General features: G+C 41.9%; 3 protein-coding genes and 1 long non-coding RNA gene across 7 annotated transcripts in view; 1 reads left to right on the plus strand and 3 right to left on the minus strand.

Moving 5' to 3' along the window:
• LOC129377754 (putative protein MSS51 homolog, mitochondrial) overlaps positions 1-19,726 on the plus strand; it is a 29,712-nt gene extending 9,986 nt beyond the window's left edge. For 2 of the 3 annotated variants that reach the window (XM_055057894.1, XM_055057896.1), the window contains 7 exons: positions 10,299-10,503; positions 11,929-12,105; positions 12,998-13,147; positions 13,942-14,066; positions 14,462-15,025; positions 15,366-15,459; positions 15,983-16,823. In XM_055057894.1, the coding sequence (XP_054913869.1) occupies positions 10,299-10,503; positions 11,929-12,105; positions 12,998-13,147; positions 13,942-14,066; positions 14,462-15,025; positions 15,366-15,459; positions 15,983-16,187 (1,520 nt within the window). In that variant the 3' untranslated portion in view covers positions 16,188-16,823. Of the gene's footprint in view, positions 1-10,298; positions 10,504-11,928; positions 12,106-12,997; positions 13,148-13,941; positions 14,067-14,461; positions 15,026-15,365; positions 15,460-15,982; positions 16,824-16,877 lie in introns of those variants that run through there. The other variant, XM_055057895.1, reaches the window with a different exon arrangement.
• LOC129377760 (uncharacterized) lies at positions 569-4,045 on the minus strand. Of its 2 annotated transcripts, XR_008607970.1 has the most exons (5): positions 3,788-4,045; positions 2,403-2,811; positions 1,772-1,821; positions 1,513-1,670; positions 569-1,046 (listed from the first exon to the last, which is right to left on the minus strand). It is a non-coding gene; the product is annotated as an uncharacterized LOC129377760 (long non-coding RNA). The 2 variants fall into 2 exon arrangements; XR_008607969.1 differs by having other exon boundaries at positions 2,403-4,045.
• On the minus strand, positions 16,872-17,714 carry LOC129377759 (myeloid-associated differentiation marker-like protein 2). The gene has a single exon (XM_055057901.1). It carries the CDS (start codon positions 17,712-17,714, stop codon positions 16,872-16,874), a length of 843 nt encoding a protein of 280 aa, XP_054913876.1.
• LOC129377758 (myeloid-associated differentiation marker-like protein 2) lies at positions 18,925-19,982 on the minus strand. Its single transcript, XM_055057900.1, has one exon. It carries the CDS (start codon positions 19,819-19,821, stop codon positions 18,925-18,927), a length of 897 nt encoding a protein of 298 aa, XP_054913875.1. The 5' UTR covers positions 19,822-19,982.
• Positions 19,983-20,171: the final 189 nt, after the last annotated feature.

A 20,171-nucleotide genomic window follows, 5' to 3' on the forward strand; every position in this document is an offset into this window, starting at 1 on the left:
GGTCTGAACTGGGCTAGAATATGGGTACCAAGTGGGTTTGTCCACGGTTTCCATGGTGGCCCCACATGGGTTTGCCCAAGTAGATTTTAATGGGTGCTGACTGGGTTTTCAGTGGGTCCCACATGGTTAACTCACATGAGGCCCATCTGTGGCCCACTAGGGTGCTGTCAAGAATATTTACGTGGGTCCCAATTGGGTCTGAACTGGGCTAGAATATGGGTACCAAGTGGGTTTGTCCACGGTTTCCATGGTGGCCCCACATGGGTTTGCCCAGGTTGATTTCAATGGGTGCTGACTGGGTTTTCAGCGGGACCCAGATGCCTTAATCCTGTAGGAACAATTCTCATCTAACCTGGATGTGAATTACATTCATAGATATGCAATCTTGATCAACAATCCAAAGTCTAGCTTAAAACGTGTTCAAATAAAAAAAAAAAAAAAAAAAAAAAAAAAGATGAAAAATTTATTTTGCTCAAGGCTTTTATTTAGTAATTTAAAATATTGTCAGGAGTTATTTTTTACCTCACTACAGCAATTATTAGAACTTCATTAATACTCAGGGAATGGTGCCACAAAAAAAATCTGCAATTATTCACGACATCTTTGAAAATAACAGAAGCTAGTTTACTATAACAAACTTATAAACAGATCTATAAATATATATCTATAGATGCACACAAATAAAGACACCTACATATTTTCCTACAGGTCTATAAATGTATACATCTAAATACTATCTATATAACTTTATACACGTATATTCACATTGATACACACAATGTGAATATACACACCTATATAGATCTTTCACAATACATTTTTGTTAAACATTTTTAAAGATAACCTACATGCCATATGCATGCTTAAATTTGAAATCTCTCATACTTTACTGAAACTGTCCATCTTGAAAGACCTCCCCAACCTGAGTTTGAACTGGCAGTCTCTCTAGTCTATTTCCACTTCCACTCGGGCTCCAGTAAACCACTTCGAGAGTCTTTGCTGTATGCTTGTGTGATTCTGTAGATGGATAATTTCTTTTAAGTCCCCTGAAATAACAAGCAAAGGTAGAAATTGTATTAGTGTTTCATTTTAGCACAATGTAACATTCATGAGATTTGCATCTCCCCCTTCATGGGGCAAAAATGCTTGCAGAGATATGCCATAATCAAAAGGACTCTTGAGTCATCATTATTATGTACAGAAACTATATTCTTACTGTAAATTTAAAATATATCCATCTATATAAATCAACTACTAGGTTCTATCGTGGTTTTGTGGTTATTTTAATATTGTTTGAAATGCAAACAATATTACCTTCAAATTTTTAAGTTCTTAACAACAGTGAAAGAATACTGTTCAAATAAAACCAAAAATTGAAGACTCAATTTTTAACCTAAAAACATTACTAAAAATAACAAACAAAAGCATAAAACAACCAAAATAAATTAACATATGTTTAAGAAAGAAAAGTGAAAAAAAAAAGTTACTCTGACAATAAAAACTGATATTTACCATACAAAACATCAAAGAGACGCAGGTCCAAGAGCTTGTTTCCAATGTTGGCCAAAAAGGTTGAACTGGACTTCCAGTTCATGGGACATGAGGAATCGCACAGCTGGTTGTATTGTGTCATCTAAGGATGCTCCTCCAATTTCTGTAGCCATGGCAACCTTAAGTACAATGACAATAACAGGACAACATTTTGTTTTTGTTCATCAGTTTGTCATTATATCACTCTTATGTGCTTAATTTCACTAACATATTAATCTACCTTTTTCAAATCATTATAAAGTGATCTTCACACGCTGATCCTCTTGAAGCCTGCAAAAATATATATTTTATTAGTGCAATATAACATTTAGACTTTTCAAAAAATAAAAAAATTAAGGCAAAACAGCCTTTGTATAGATTAACTACTGAAGCCTTATATTGTAAACACTGAACAGTTTTGCAATTATCCTAATTTCTTTGTTAACGTGACAGGACTAAGACAGTAGTATTACTCTTAAGAGAAGTTTAGAAAATCACTATAAATGTAACTAATAAAGCCTAAAACATTGCACATATAAAAAAATTAGAGCTACAATTAAATATAAGTACATTTCACATAACTGCTAGCTAAATATTGCAAAAATATCAAAAAGAATTTCTTCATCTTTCAATATTTGTTTCAGGCTTGGCCACTGATTGACATGATGGGTTTCAATTTACGGACCCACATGCAGTAACCACACGTTGGATAGGGATGAGTGAGTGATTTATTTACAACAGGACAAAATAAAATCTATTTCCCGGACATCAGCGGAAGGGTGAGGACCACTCGACCAGGTTGGCCTGAAACGAGAACTTAGTTATGACGGGCTTAGAATGAGTGATCGGAGGGGAAACAGGAACAGGCTTACTTCGGTGCGGGTCTTTCGAGGCGTGGGTGTGAGATGCCAGGTTCCTGAGAGAGGGTGTGCAGCGGTTCCGAAGGTAAATGCGAGGTGGGAATGGAAGAGAGCTGGAAGCTCGAAGGGTGGAGTGGAGGCAGTGGAATCGGCGGAGCGAGCAGGCAGGTATTCACTGGTGAGTTCTCGAATGAGGCGACAAAACCCCTAGGATCGAACAAACACAGAGACCAGGTGACTTCTAGTAGACACAGAAACGTTCTCAGAAAACTGTTCACAACAGGAGAGGCCAGAGTGACTACCGGTGTATGCAACCATCTAGCATACACCAGTAGAATCTTCAGTCAATCTAGCGTAGACTGAAGATTCTGCTGCTCCTCCACCTGTGCCAAGCTCCACGGGCTCCTCACAAAGATCCTCGCTGAAATAAGATGCGACACTCACATACACACACAGGAACCCTGACACTGATGACTACTCTAGACCAACACAATAGCGGCAGATTGAAATAAACTATGACATAACAAAACGCTTTAAAGTGTCACACAACAATTAAAAAAAGAATTTAAAAATATGAACTACAATGCCTTCATCCTATTTACAAAAAACCTTTTAGGCCCAATATACTGAAACCACATGGGCCCCATATAGTGTTCCCATTTCTGTCCCATGCCCGGTTAGCCCACGTTAATGCTGAATTGGGCCCATACATTTAACCCAATTGAGCCAACAATATGAGTCCCATTTCGGTTAACCTTTTGAGCCTCACGCAGTTGGCCCAGATAAAACCCATGCCCTCTTATCATTACCTATATAGCCCAAAGCTAAACGATTCAATGCAGTTTTATTGAAAAAAACGACAATAATAATCTTGCATGGGTCCCAGCCAAACCAGCCTGAATCCATACATGAGACCCACCCATGCATGCTGATGTGACTGTGAGAAAGATTATTAAAAGCCCAAGTACATAGAATGAAAGCACAATAGTTACTCTTTTTAAATCATACAAATGGTTTTATTGTGTCCAGACACTTTGTAACAACCTCTGCTAGCAACATAGATTCTTCAGTGAACCGATTTCATTCTGCCTCGTTGGCGCTCAAATGAACCAATGGCAGCTCAACAAATAGAATGGCGGCGGTATTTGAAAATGGTTTGGCCCACAACGCTGCGTTTGAAATCGGTCTGCACTAAAATCTGCTTATTGTGTGTAGCTGTGTGTGTTAGCAATATCAGAAAAAGTATCACCCTAAAGAAAAGCAAAAATAACAATAACAATTAAGTCTCTTTTGGGATACTGTCGTCCGATTTGTTACGAGCAACAATTTTTTTAACAAGCGATTTAAAATCTCTCCCTAAAATTTGGTACTAGGTAAAACAGAAGAAATGTACTTACAGATTCTTTCGTAGATCAGCCAACAGGCAGACTCCGCGCCAACGGACTGATGAAGAGAACAGGCTTGATTTTGAAACCGCATATCCATCCGCGGGTCATTTTACGTTTTCCAAGAAACACAAGATTAATTTTTGAGAGTGCTACATCGGTTTAACAAATGTAAAACCGATGTAGCAAAAGTTCTCAATGTAAATAAATACATTTCGTTGTCCTCCTTATTCAAATATGTTTTGGAACTATTTTCTTCAGTGGATGTGTAAAGTGCCTACCGGTACTTCAATTCACCAACCTTTATTGGCAACGGTGCCTCAGAGCAAACAATGAACAAAAGGTAATTGGAACCAAATAAATCATTAACAGAAATGTTACGTTTTTTTATTTTTATTTTTATTTATACTGATGACTTGGAAAATGTTTGCAAATATATGAAAAAACAGATGCTCAAAATTTTACTCTTGTCTTTCACTTGCTAATGAGTTTTGTTTATTTTCTAAACATTTTGTGATATTTTTCACAATGGTCTGATCTGAACTATTTGTCCAAATAAAAATTTAAATCTTGCTGCGAACAGGCTGCAGTAAACTCTATGGATGTCTAAACATCCAATTGATAAAAAAATAATAAAAATAAAATAAAAAGTTATTATTATTAAAAATAAAACAAGGACTAAAGCTCAACCATGACCACTCTGTGCTTAATTTTGAGTAAGCACCAGAATATGAGTTTACGTATATATTTCAAACAGATTATTTCAAAAAATGTTTTAAGACATTCAGACTGCAATAATAAAATGAAAAAAAAGTTAGGGGTTCAAAGTGTAGCAAGAGCAATACTGAACTGGCTTTTGCTTTGACATACAGTGAAAAGTTTGAAAGTGACAGGGTAACCACATTGTCGATTAAAATGTTCTACAATTTTGTCCCATTTAGACCATGAAAAAAAGTACTAGGGGCTACATTTTCCTGCCCAGGTCCAACCCATGTATGGTTAGCCCATGCTCATGTCATGTTAGTTTAATGTGGACAGCCCACATTGGGCTTCTCATGTGGGGCCCATGATACTGAAACCACATGGGCCCCAAATAGTGTTGCCCATTTCTGTCCCATTTCCAGTTAGCCCACATTGTTGCTGAATAGGGCCCATACATTTAGCCCAAATGGGCCAGCCCATAGGGGTCCCATTTTAGTTAACCATATGTGTCCCATGAGGTTTGCCCAGATAAAACCCATGACCACTCATTACCCATATGGCCTACTACAAACCCAAGGGGGGCCCACTCATGCGTACTGGCTTGGAGACTGGACTGGACTGTTCTAGCATAAAATAATAACATGAAAAAATGTTAAGGGTTCAAAGTGTGGCTAGAGCAATACTGAACTGGTTTAAAAAAATAAAGCATTGTAGAATTATTTTTAATGTTTTAATATCCTGGTCCTCTGGAAGCCTAGTGTTTGTAAATGAGCCAGGCATAGATATCACACAGTGAACATGTTTTAGGTTCAAACATTAGGAAGACATGGATGTTCTGTTCTATCAGCAAAATATATCCTTGGGTGATCTCCAAGACGAGGTCACCTTCGTCCTGGAGACCTCGACAATGGTCAAGGTCACCAACCTTTACTATCGTCGAGGTTTCCTACAAGGAAAAAATTAAATTCTACAATTTACCTTACATCAACTCCATTAGAGGCCAGCTGAGTAACAATTGCCTTGGCAAAGACTATAAAGCTGACATCTCGGGTAATTCTTTCCAAGTTTTGAGAATCTTGCTCTTGCAGCTTTTGCTTTGACATACAGTCAAAATTTTGAAAGTGACAGGTTAACTACAGGGGTTGGACAATGAAACTGAAACACCTGGTTTTAGACCACAATAACTTATTAGCGTGGTGTAGGGCCTCCTTTTGAGGCCAATACAGCATCAATTCGTCTTGGACAAGTATGGGGCCAAGGGAATGCCATGATATGGCAGCCCACACCATCAATGATCCACCCCCATGCTTCACTCTGGCATACAACACTCTGGCTGGAATGCATCTTTGGGGCTTCTCCACACCGTAACTCTCCCGGATGTGGGGAAAACAGTAAAGGTAGACTCATCAGAGAACAATACATGTTTCACATTGTCCACAGCACAAGATTTTCGCTCCTTGCACCATTGAAACCGACGTTTGGCATTGATACGAGTGACCAAAAGTTTGGCTATAGCAGCCCGGCTGTGTATATTGACCATGTGGAGCTCCCGACGGACAGTTTTGGTGGAAACAGGAGAGTTGAGGTGCACATTTAATTCTACCGTGATTTGGGCACCGTGGTTTTATTTTTTTGGGATACAATCCAGGTTAGCACCCAAACATCTCTTTAAGACAGCTTCATCTTGCATCCACAGTTAATCCTGTTAGATGTGGTTCGTCATTCTTGGTGGTATGCTGACATTACCCTGGATACTGTGGCTCTTGATAATCACAAAGACTTGCTGTCTTGGTGAACAATTTGCCCTCTTTTGAACTCCAGTATGTCCCAAATAATGTTATGTGCATTGCAATATTTTGAGCAAAACTGTGCTCTTACCCTGCTAATTGGACCTTCACACTCTGCTCTTACTGTTGCAATGTGCAATTCATGAAGATTGGCCACCAGGCTAGTCCAATTCAGGCATGAAACCTCCCACACTAAAATGAGAGGTGTTTCAGTTTCATTGTCCAACCCCTGTACATTGTTCTACAATTTTGTCTCATTTAGCCCACTTAAAAAAGGACTGGGGTCTACATATCCACACCCAGGTCCAACCTGGGCGTGGATATGTACTGACCACACTGAACCCACAGTGGGTTCAGTGTGGTCAGCCCACATGGTCTCCCCATGTTGGGCCCATGACATGAGCCCATGCTGATGTCATGTGGGTTCAGTGTGGTCTGCCCACATGGTCTCCCCATGTTGGGCCCATGATACTGAAACCACATGGGCCCCACATAGTTTTGCCCAGTTCTATCCCATTCCCAGTTAGCCCACTTAAAAAAGGACTGGGGCCTACATATCCACACCCAGGTCTAACCCATATATGGTCAGCCCATGCTGATGTCATGTGGGTTCAGTGTGGTCTGCCCACATGGTCTCCCCATGTTGGGCCCATGATACTGAAACCACATGGGCCCCACATAGTTTTGCCCAGTACTATCCCATTCCCAGATAGCCCACTTAAAAAAGGACTGGGGCCCACATATCCACACCCAGGTCTAACCCATATATGGTCAGCGCATGCTGATGTCATGTGGGTTCAATGTGGTCTGCCCACATGGGCTTCCCATGTTGGGCCCATGATACTGAAACCACATGGGCCCCATATACTGTTGCCCAGTACTATCCCATTCCCAGATAGCCCACTTAAAAAAGGACTGGGGCCTACATATCCACACCCAGGTCTAACCCATATATGGTCAGCCCATGCTGATGTCATGTGGGTTCAGTGTGGTCAGCCCACATGGTCTCCCCATGTTGGGCCCATGATACTGAAACCACATGGGCCCCACATAGTTTTGCCCAGTTCTATCCCATTCCCAGTTAGCCCACTTAAAAAAGGACTGAGGCCTACATATCCACACCCAGGTCTAACCCATATATGGTCAGCGCATGCTGATGTCATGTGGGTTCAATGTGGTCTGCCCACATGGGCTTCCCATGTTGGGCCCATGATACTGAAACCACATGGGCCCCATATACTGTTGCCCAGTACTATCCCATTCCCAGATAGCCCACTTAAAAAAGGACTGGGGCCTACATATCCACACCCAGGTCTAACCCATATATGGTCAGCCCATGCTGATGTCATGTGGGTTCAGTGTGGTCAGCCCACATGGTCTCCCCATGTTGGGCCCATGATACTGAAACCACATGGGCCCCATATACTGTTGCCCAGTACTATCCCATTCCCAGATAGCCCACTTAAAAAAGGACTGGGGCCCACATATCCACACCCAGGTCTAACCCATATATGGTCAGCGCATGCTGATGTCATGTGGGTTCAATGTGGTCTGCCCACATGGGCTTCCCATGTTGGGCCCATGATACTGAAACCACATGGGCCCCATATACTGTTGCCCAGTACTATCCCATTCCCAGATAGCCCACTTAAAAAAGGACTGGGGCCTACATATCCACACCCAGGTCTAACCCATATATGGTCAGCCCATGCTGATGTCATGTGGGTTCAGTGTGGTCAGCCCACATGGTCTCCCCATGTTGGGCCCATGATACTGAAACCACATGGGCCCCACATAGTTTTGCCCAGTTCTATCCCATTCCCAGTTAGCCCACTTAAAAAAGGACTGGGGCCTACATATCCACACCCAGGTCTAACCCATATATGGTCAGCGCATGCTGATGTCATGTGGGTTCAATGTGGTCTGCCCACATGGGCTTCCCATGTTGGGCCCATGATACTGAAACCACATGGGCCCCATATACTGTTGCCCAGTACTATCCCATTCCCAGATAGCCCACTTAAAAAAGGACTGGGGCCTACATATCCACACCCAGGTCTAACCCATATATGGTCAGCCCATGCTGATGTCATGTGGGTTCAGTGTGGTCAGCCCACATGGTCTCCCCATGTTGGGCCCATGATACTGAAACCACATGGGCCCCACATAGTTTTGCCCAGTTCTATCCCATTCCCAGTTAGCCCACTTAAAAAAGGACTGGGGCCTACATATCCACACCCAGGTCTAACCCATAGATGGTCAGCCCATGCTGATGTCATGTGGGTTCAATGTGGTCTGCCCACATGGGCTTCCCATGTTGGGCCCATGATACTGAAACCACATGGGCCCCATATACTGTTGCCCAGTACTATCCCATTCCCAGATAGCCCACTTAAAAAAGGACTGGGGCCCACATATCCACACCCAGGTCTAACCCATATATGGTCAGCCCATGTTGATGTCATGTGGGTTCAATGTGGTCAGCCCACATGGGCTTCCCATGTTGGGCCCATGATACTAGAACCACATGGGCCCCACATACTGTTGCCCAGTACTATCCTTCCCAGATAGCCCACTTAAAAAAGGACTGGGGCCCACATATCCACACCCAGGTCTAACCCATATATGGTCAGCCCATGCTGATGTCATGTGGGTTCAATGTGGTCTGCCCACATGGGCTTCCCATGTTGGGCCCATGATACTGAAACCACATGGCCCCCATATACTGTTGCCCAGTACTATCCCATTCCCAGATAGCCCACTTAAAAAAGGACTGGGGCCCACATATCCACACCCAGGTCTAACCCATATATGGTCAGCCCATGTTGATGTCATGTGGGTTCAATGTGGTCAGCCCACATGGGCTTCCCATGTTGGGCCCATGATACTAGAACCACATGGGCCCCACATACTGTTGCCCAGTACTATCCCATTCCCAGATAGCCCACTTAAAAAAGGACTGGGGCCCACATATCCACACCCAGGTCTAACCCATATATGGTCAGCCCATGCTGATGTCATGTGGGTTCAATGTGGTCAGCCCACATGGGCTTCCCATGTTGGGCCCATGATACTAGAACCACATGGGCCCCACATACTGTTGCCCAGTACTATCCCATTCCCAGATAGCCCACTTAAAAAAGGACTGGGGCCCACATATCCACACCCAGGTCTAACCCATATATGGTCAGCCCATGCTGATGTCATGTGGGTTCAATGTGGTCAGCCCACATGGGCTTCCCATGTTGGGCCCATGATACTAGAACCACATGGGCCCCACATACTGTTGCCCAGTACTATCCCATTCCCAGATAGCCCACTTAAAAAAGGACTGGGGCCCACATATCCACACCCAGGTCTAACCCATATATGGTCAGCCCATGCTGATGTCATGTGGGTTCAATGTGGTCAGCCCACATGGGCTTCCCATGTTGGGCCCATGGTACTGAAACCACATGGGCCCCATATACTGTTGCCCAGTACTATCCCATTCCCAGATAGCCCACTTAAAAAAGGACTGGGGCCCACATATCCACACCCAGGTCTAACCCATATATGGTCAGCCCATGCTGATGTCATGTGGGTTCAATGTGGTCAGCCCACATGGGCTTCCCATGTTGGGCCCATGATACTGAAACCACATGGGCCCCATATACTGTTGCCCAGTACTATCCCATTCCCAGATAGCCCACCTAGTTGCTGAATAGGGCCCATGCATTTAGCCCATATGGGCCAGCCCATATGGGTCTCATTTTAGGTTAACCATATGTGTCCCATGCAGTTCGCCCAGATAAAACCCATGCCCACTCATTACCCATGTAGCCCACATCAAACACAAGTGGGGCCCACTCATGCGTGCTGGCTGGGTATGTTCAGGTAAATCCTGTCTCTCTCTGTATCTTTTTCCATAATTTAAGAAAGAATGCCAGACAAAAACGTTTTAAGTGGCGAGATTTTGATTTCCTTCTCTAAAGCAGCTGATCTGTACCCAACTGAGTCAAGCGCCTGTTTTCAGGGGATCTTTTGTTTTGCAGTGACCTGGAGCTCCAGTATTCCCTGCAGATCCTGCTGGAGCTGGAGATGCACATCCGAGGCAGCGGGCCCAGTCCGTTCAGCTCCCAGAAACCGGAGCAGGTCCAGACCTGTCCTAACAAACCGCCGGTCTACTGCAACTCCCACTGGGTCTGCTTCCAGGGCCTCCTGCCTCAGGATGACCTCCAGGGGTCACTTAATGATGAGGTCTGAGGGCCACACTAAGAAATTATGACTTTATTTTCATAACACTCATTACTATTGTATGAGTCATTGTGCGACTTTATCCTTGTAATATTATGACTTTATTCTCAAAATATTGTTACTTTATTCTGATTTTATTCACATGATATCATAAATTCAATTTGTGGGGGTTTATTCTTCTAATATTATGACTTTATTCCTGTAATTTTATGACTTCATTTTAACAATATTATGGTTTTATTCTCAAAATACTCTGACTTTACTTTTACATTATTTTAACTTTATTCTTACATGACTTTATTCTTATATTATCACTTTAATCTCACATTATCATATGTAACTTTATTTCCATAATGTTATGACTTAATTTTTTGCAATTTTATGACTTTATTCTCTTATTATTTTGACTTTATTCTCAAAAATCTTTGACATTACTATGACTTTATTGTTGTACACCTAAGACTTTTCTCATAATAATATAATATCATGGTTTTTTTCTGAGTATTTTCTGGGAGACATTGTCTCCAAGAGCCAAAGTGAACCTGACTTTTCTCCTCATGATGCTTTAATTAAAAAGGGACAGTAAAAATCTCTAACAGCTGATTTTTCTTGATGACGTGAGCAGCAGTTCCCCCTCTGCTGGCGGCCTGCGGTAATGCAGCTGCTGGATAAACAGCTCATTGCTTCACATTAATCATGAATTATTTCTGTCATTACTTCATGGCTCCCTGTGATTCACAATTACAGATTTTTCAACAGCTGCGTGAAAATGGAGCTGTTGTACATTAATATACCTTCATCTGAAAGAATCAAATTACTGGTTTGTTAATCTCCACAAATGCAGCAGCTGACTGTTTAATTCGCTGTTAATTAATTGCAGATGTAACTACACTCTTCCAGCCAAATTACATTTCAAGTGTTTTAAATGAAATGTGAAAAGTGGAAAATAAACACACACAAAGCAGAATTTAATTTCTTTTCTTTAGTGCTTTTTGTATTCTTTGAAATCTTGCAGAGGATTTTATTTTTTATTCTCAGTGTGCTTTTATTATTGCGGGGAATAATAAAACTGGATGTTGTCTTTATTTTATTTTATTTTTTGCGTGAAGTGAGTTTTTCTGTGAGATTCAATTGATATTGACATCATCTAAGTTGGTTGTTGCTTTTGTTTCTGTTCTGTTTTAAACTGCAGAACATTTTGGTATAAAAAAACATTTTTATTTAACTGAGCGATACTGACCTCTTGTGGAGAGAGAGAGTAGAGGCAGGAAAAGTTCAGAGATCTGGTTTGAAACTTATGACCTCTGCAATGTGTTTATTATGACACACATGAAGGTTGTTGTTGTTTAATGGTAATAACACAGTGCAGGTTTTCTGTCAGATAAAGAAGTGAGCTGGTTGTGCTCATCTCTTCCTCCTCTCTGTCAGACGGAGGGTTTTTTGTTCTCATGCAGTCTGGAACGCTCTGGGGTTGTCAGACGTTTCCAGAAGCCTGGAGCAGGTGTTAAATCTGCAGGCTGCTCAGATATCAAGCCCAGCAGGAGAAGCAGCTGAGCAGCGTCTGTTTTACACCATTAGCAGCTTCAGAATGACGGAGACTCAGAGGTAAGCAGAGCAATTCAGCCATTTACTTCCTCTGCTCCATGTTTGCTTTGACATTAAAATGACTGATTTCATGGAGCAACATTTAAATGTGAAGTGCAGGTCGTGGTAGATCGCTGAAAACCCTGCAGCAGAGTTCACTTGATATTCAGATTGTGACTCTAAACCTTAGCATTTAAAAAGCAACGGGATATCTATGAGCTTTTTCTACAAAATTTCTCAGATTAATCTCAAAATTTCTGAGCTTTTTTTTTTTAGCAAATTTTATACTTTTGAAAGTCAGATATTTTCTTGATTTATCTCACATATTTCTTGAATTTTTAAAATGTTCTTTTCAAGCTAATTTTAAATTTTTTAAGTTAATAAATTTTCTAGTTTTTTGTAGAAGATTTTTGAGATTAATCTCAACAATTCTGTTTTTTTTTTTTAGTAAGTTTTTGACTTTTGAAACTCAAATGTTCAATTTTCTTTCTGGAGAATTTCTGAGCTGACTTTAAGGATTTATACATTTTTCCTTGCAAAATTTAAAGTTTTCTAACTCAGAAATGTTTTTGGGTTTTTTTCCTAGAAAATTTGCGTAATTAATCGAACATTTTCAGATTTTTTTTTTCTTTTTGTTTTCTGAGATTGATGTCAAAAACAGTTTTTTTTCTAGTTTTGACTAGAAGTTTTGACTTTTCAAGCTCAGAAATTTTTCTTTTTTTTTTCAGGAAATTTCTGAGATCAATCTAAAAAGTTTTCTGAGATATTTTTGGCAGAAATCTTTAGGCCCTAAATATTCACACACCATTGATGACTGGGAAGTTTTAAAGCCGTGTCTTGATGTATTCAACAGTTTGTTATTTTTTTTGGAGTGTTTCTTTATTCTCTGACTTTTTGTTTTTGTTTTCCGCAGCACCGTCCAGCTGGCCCCAGCTAAACCTCTGGCCTTCCACTCGCAGAAGGAAATGTTTGAGAAAATGGAGGAATCTTTTAAAATCTGTGCGTTCTGTGAGAAACGACCTGAACAACTTTCAGAGTCTCAGAGTTTGAAGCGCTGTGCCAGGTAAAATGAGAAGAGGACCCAGATTATGGCCGTTACCTGAACAAACGAGGAAATCTGTCTCAGTGAATGAGAACGTCAGATTACAATCACATTATTGGTAATTCAATTAAAAAAATCAAATGTATTTTATTGATTCAGTACATACTATGGGATTCCTCCAGTATTTCATGGATCTCGATGCTCAAACTCTTGAAATAGCTTTACTTCATAGTAGTACTTCAATAGTTTTTCCTTCCACTCAACTTTCCTTCGATGTGCTTATGTACATTGCTGCCAAAATCTTTACATTTGAGTTTAATATATCTTGGTATATATTTTGGATTTTTTAGTTCTCAATTATTTATCAATTTCTGGACAAATAATGTCCACAGGAGGATCTGTGGTATAAAGCTTATACTCTTGAAACAGAGTGTAAGCTTTATTTGTTGCTTTAAGCTTTAAGTGTTGAAATTTATTTACGGTGTAATAAAAAAAAAAATTCAACCAAGGAATGAAAAAACCCCCAAATCATTTCATGTTGTTTCCTGATTTCCTGCTAAAGTTTAAGCTCTTGTGATACTTAAAGGTCTGGTGGAGTGTTATCTGTATCACCCAGTTATAATCCAGAGTTTCAATAACTTTAATTTAGGTATGTTATTGTAAACACTTCAGAAATCACGTGGGGAATATGAGGAAGAAATAAATCCCTGAACTACTTCACTGAATGTGTTATAAATCTTTGTGATACATTTATTTGATGGTATTATAATTCTCTGAGCTGCGTCTTTATGTCCTTTTGTCCATTCCCTGTCCAGGTGTCTAAATGTTTATTACTGCTGTAAAGGCTGTCAGAAGGAGGATTGGTCCAAACACAAGAAGTTCTGCCCACAGCTGCGTTTAGCTGCAATTGACAGAGTTGTTGAATGGCTTCTGTTCAAAGGTAATAACTGGAAACCATCTCTTCCAGTTAACTAAGCTTGTAAAAACCAGACGCTTGTCCTTTGCTTTGTCTGACTTATGTAGCGCTTCGATGTAAAGAAGCTTACTGGAAATTGGCTGCTGTGAACATTTTTCTAAAAAAAAATTCTGAGATTAATCTGACGTTTTATCAAAAATTTTCCAGCCCTTTTTTACTTTTGAAGCTTGAAATTAAAAAAAAAAAAAAAAAAAAGAAAATATCCGATAACCTAACCTTTTCTCAGTTTTTTCTAGAAAATTTGTGATTTTTTATGTTTTTTGTAGAATATTTCTGAGACGTTTTGCAGAATTTGTCTGGTTCTCTGTTTTTCTCCGGGTCCATGCTGACCTCATGGTGGTTCTCCTCTTGTCCACCAGGCGACCTTCCGTTCCCCACAGAGAAGTGGTCAAAGCCGGGGTCAGAGGTGAAGACCTGGGACGACTGGCTCTCCATGCAGGGCAATCTCTCTGCCCGCCTCGACGCCGTCGTCGGTGGAGCCAACCTGAAGGATTTATGGGCCGACGCTGGCCGGCCCCGACCCGCTGACGATGATCTGAAGCAGTCGCTCTGGAGGGTGTGCAGTGAGTTCTTCTCGAGGCCCCTGACCGTGGCCCTGGGCCTCAGGCTGTTTGGCCTCAGCCCAGCCTCCCGGCCCCTCACCGTCCACCTGGTGGGGGCGGGGCCCGCAGAGACGCTGGGGGCCAAGCTGAGCGACTACGACGAGCTGAACCACGTGTTCCCTGGACACCAGGGCATCGAGGTGGTCCTGGTGGGGCCCGAGGTGGTGGACGGCCCCATCCTGAGGCCTCCTCTTCGAGCCTTCGGTCCCAAGCAGCGGGTCTACGTCAGCGCCTACAGGGGCCTCTACCACGACTTCTGGGAGGAGCTGGTGGAGAAAGAGGAGGCAGCCAAACCGGACCTGGTGGTTGGTTTCAATCCAGGTCAGAACCACAGAGTCATCAGGATCAGAACGATAATAAACTTATCAAGATTAACCACTTAATCTTAATCTGTGGGGAGCCGGAGGAAGCTGCAGGAAGCTGCAGGAAGCTGCAGGAAGCTGCAGGAAGCCGCAGGAAGCTGCAGGAAGCTGCAGGAAGTTGCAGGAAGCTGCAGGAAGCTGCAGGAAGCTGTAGGAAGCTGTAGGAAGCTGTAGGAAGATGCAGGAAGCTGCAGGAAGCTGTAGGAAGCTGTAGGAAGTTGCAGGAAGCTGCAGGGAGCCGCAGGAAGCTGCAGGTTGTGACGACGTATTTTAAAGCCTTTTTCTTTGATTCCTCCCAGGTTTGGATGCCAGTCAGGGTTTGGACCAGGGCTGGCTCCCAACTCTTCTGCTCCTCCGCGATTATGAGATTCCCTCCATGTTCACCACGCTCACGTAAGTTTCACTCTTTTGCAGACATAAACACCAAAATTTCCTCCAGAAATAGAGAAATTAGATGCAGCTAAATAAATATGTAATAAAACTAGAACTTTTTTGTTTACTTGCCACATTCAGTTGCTCTAAACTTTGTAGATGAACATTAGAAATGACAAAAGTTTTACTAAACAAATAAAAATGCAGTTTTAGTCCAATAATGATTTAATTCAGGGGTGTCCAAAGTGTGGTCCGGGGGCCATTTGTGGCCCTCTGAACAATTTTGGGCGGCCAAAATTCACATTATATGCAGTTCTGTTTCCTGTAGAATCTTTATTTTGATACAAAAACAAAGATTTCTACATAAAATTCCTCCGCAAAGCATAAAAAGTTGACATGACAAATAATCTTATTCTAAATACAATAAAATAGATGCAAAGATAAAATAAAAATAAAAAGCATTTGCAGATTCTTAAGGCAACAAAAATACCGATTATTTCTCCAGAGCAGGATTTTTGTCCCAGATGCTGTCTGTCCTCTGCAGGGAGACAGATATGACCTACGCTCTGCAAATCCTGCTGGAGCTGGAGGTGGACGTGAAGGGAAGTGGAGCCAACCCGTTTGCCTCTCTGAAGCCAGAGGTTGTCGGTTCAACACCCAACAAGCCTCCTGTCTTCTGCAACTCGCACTACTTCAGCTTTCAAGGTTTACTGGAAACGGCAGAGCTGGAGGAGCCAGAGTCGACCTGAAGGGGGCGCCAGTGGAAAATGTTTGTCATTTCATTTTTATAACTAAAGAGTTATGATGTTCTAATTATGACCAAGCTTTTAATAACAGAAACACTTGGAGGGTTTATAACTTTTAAACCAGGAGCTCCAGGAATCAAGAAGTTTGCATTTATTATGTCAGTTTTATTGCATTCAAATGATTCTCAGTAAGATTTGGATATAATGAGTCTGTGAAATACAGCAGAGTTCACTGCAAAAACACAAAATCTTACCAAGTATTTTCAGTCTGGTTTGTAGTGCACAAACAATCAAATCAAATATCAGTGAGATATAGGATCTTGGTTAATAATTCTTTATTATTGATTTTAAAAAAATTGTTCCATTGACAGATTATTTCACAAATGGCACGGGAAAAACATTTTGTTATAAGTGAAATAATCTGCCAGTGGAACTAGAACTTTCTCATCTGCATTAAGGATTATTTACTTAAAATAAGCCTCCACATCCATCTGAAAAAGGTTACTTAAATGTTTGCTTTGTCTTATTTCAAGTGTACTAAGATATTTGCACCAAAATTACTTGACAGTCATATAAAATTATGCCAAATATCAGCGGATGTTTTCAGCTCCAGTAAACGAAGACAAACCTCAAACTTCACAGCTGTTTTCATTTTTATTCGGATAATGAAGTTACATCTGGACTTTTCTACAGTGACCTGATGGATAGAAGCAGGTCTACACTGTAAAGAATGAGGTTCAAAACGCTTCCTGCCGTGACGGCGTTCATGTCTGAGTAGGAACATTTGGTGCAGGTGTAAGGGTTGTGCCTGTAGCGTCTGTAGCCAAACACGGTCCAGAGGATGACAGCAAGCAGGTACAGCATCACCGCCACCATGTTGAACACCAACTCCACCAGGTTCAGCCTGAACACCAGCAGACACTGCAGAAGCTTCAGCAGGTTGAGGACGATGATGGCCGCCGTGACCAGGAGGCAAACTCCAAAGATGACGGCGCACAGCGTCATCCCGAAAGGTTTGTAGAACCATTCGCCTCTCACAAAATGGTCGACGGCAGCGGTGAGGATCATGCAGCCGACGAATGCCTCCAATATGCGGAGAGTTCCTCTCAGGCTGGACATGTAGCCGCTGCCGAACGCCGTCTTCTGCTTGACGACGTCCACCAGAAAGCTCGCCGTGGCGAGCAGCGAGAAGACGAAGCACAGGACGTTTGCGATGCAGGTGAGGCAGACGAAAACGGCGGCGAAGGCCAGCGTGGCGGAGACCACGCAGATGCAGCACACAGCTGTCAGGCCCAGGGTCAGGTCGGCCCAGTTGGGGAGGAAGGCCGCCAGCAGGATGTGCCAACCTCTGCTCTCCACCAGGAGCAGCACCAAGGGGACGACGATGCACAACACCCAGACGAACTCACAGCAAACGCCCCAGGGGACGACCATCCTGCCTCTGAACAGGACGACGGCCAGAGCCAGAGCGCTGGATATCATCTCCACCAGGCGAATAATCCCCTGGAAGCTGGAGAACGGGCCACACATGCTGCCCGGTTCGGGTTTCCAGGTTCTTCTGAGGAAGAAGCTGCGTTCACTCCAGAACTGGAGGATGAACCGTTTCTGCCGTCGTAATAAAACTCCAGCAGTGAGATCTGCTTTGTATTCAAATGTGTGAGTCAGTCCCAGTGTGTGCACATGGAAATGATCAAACTGACCAGAACTGCAGTTGGAACAAAGTAAAATGAACAACTAGTTTCTCAAACTGAAGATCACTTTACCTGTTTCACAAACACTCACCTAACTTCAAATCATCTCAATATATGATACAACCTGAAATGAAAATATTAGCCTCTTAAGTCACTTGTTATCATGAGCAATTCATCTCTGGGCATTTTGAGTTATTTTCATATATTAAGCTTTCCAATAATGTCAAACACATGGAAATAAAAGAAGCAGCTACCAAGTGCATTTATAACATTTAGGCTTATTTTTCCTAAATGTTAGGCAGAAACAAAAATTATCTTCTGTAATGTTATACTGTATATAAAAAATAAACACCTATGTATTTATCTATTGTATTTAACTAATTAAATTCTATAATGTTTTGTTAAATAACAAAATAAAAACTGTTGAGGTGCAACCAGAGCAGCATTAGAAAGCAAAGTTAAAAATAACAGAACCGTGAATCCTACAGTTCACGTCATAGAACTGTTCAAAAGAATCAATCATCAATGAACGACACATGAACACTCTGATTCCTCTGATCGCTTAAATTTTTCTGCTGTTGTTTCCTTTCCACCGATGTCTTCAGTTTTTCTTTTAAGCCACTTTTCTATTATTATATTTAACCACAATATCAGGTTTAAATAACTACTTTTTGTTTTACTGTAGAATAATTTTGATACTTGTTTCAAATTTCAGTTTTTTTTTAAAAAAACTCTACTTTATTCAACTCTGACAAAATTAATAAAAGATTAACATAACTCAAACATTTAGGTTCAAAATCTAAAACTCGCAAAATTTATTTGACTTAAAAAGCAGAAGATAGTAGACACAACTAAATGCAGCTCAAAATAAATGTTTTACAGTGTGATAAGTCACATGTTCAGATCAAAGGACAGAGACATGCAGCTTTCACCTCACTTTATACTGGAGTTACAACACAGCATCTTTAGAAATATCGTTAAAAATATCAGTGGAGCTTTTCTGTATATTCAAGTCAAATTTCTTGCCATACTATCAAAAGTCGTAATGTTTATGTTCGCTTAAAGCCACAGATGCCGAGAAGCGTAAAAATCAGGTCCACCGTAAAAAGGATGAGATTCACATAAGTAAAAAATGCAACCATGAACTGAATGGCCCAAATACAGAAGCTGGGGGGGCAGTCGCTGGGACGCGGATTGTGTCTGAACATGAAAATGGGCCACATGATGGCTGTGAATATGTACAGCACAACTGAGATCACCAGGAAAACAAAGACGAACCGGTCCAGGTTAAAGGGCAAACAGTTCTTCAGCTTTTTTAGGATGTTGGTGGCTATGATGAGAGGCAGGATGGGGAAAGGGATGATGTACGCGATGACGCAGAAGATCAGCGCCGGCTTGTCTCTGTAACCGGTGAGAGACACAAAAATCATGCAGCTCACGAAGGCCTCCAGAACCTTCCAGAACCCGGGAAGAGCTGCCAGGTAGCTCCCTTTCTTCTTGTCCAGGAACTTGTCCTTCACCACTTCCAGCATGTAGAGGAAGCCACACAGGAAGGCGAACACGCTCACTATCCAGCCGTAGAGGCATTTCAGGCAGGCGTAGAAGTTGGCGTAAGTTATGGCGACGGAGACGGTCATGAGAGAGGAGGACATGGCCATCCCTGTGGTGAAGTCGTCCCAGTCCATGCAGAACAGGTTAAGGATTATATGGAGCCCAAACAGCTCGATGACGGTGATGATGAGGGTCATGATGGGGCAGAAGGCCCAGGTGAACATGGCGTAGATCCAGTACGTATGGCTGCTCCCTCCTCTCAACAAACCCAGGACAAAGGTGACCAGACACAGAACGATCTGAGCCATGTGGAGCCCGCCTCGGCCGGTCAGCAAGCTGGACGGATTGAACACCGCCTTGGACAGCGTGTCCTTAACATCGTCAATAACACCCATTCTTTCTAAGAGTCAGAGAAATGACTTTGTCCTCTCAGGTTGGCTGACAGATAACTTCTCCCTGCAGGGTTTCCTCTCCAGCTCTACTTTCCATGCTTTGGTTTGCATAACAGTCATGGAGCAGACTGTGAATAATGAGACGTATCTGCTGCTGCTGATAGGAACACGCCTAATCATTAAAGCACAACATTTAAAATTACTGGTAGACAAAAACTGATGCCTTTGTATTTTAGGTCTGTATTAAATGTTTTTGTTTTCTTTTTTGTTCAACAGAAGTTGCATTCTTCCTAATCCAAGCTTTAACTGTTATTATCCACCAAAACAATGTGATATTCTATTGTGGAGTGCAA

This window comes from Poeciliopsis prolifica, unplaced genomic scaffold, assembly GCF_027474105.1.
Source record: "Poeciliopsis prolifica strain line A6 unplaced genomic scaffold, Auburn_PproV2 SCAFFOLD049, whole genome shotgun sequence".
Classification (NCBI taxonomy): Eukaryota; Metazoa; Chordata; class Actinopteri; order Cyprinodontiformes; family Poeciliidae; genus Poeciliopsis; species Poeciliopsis prolifica.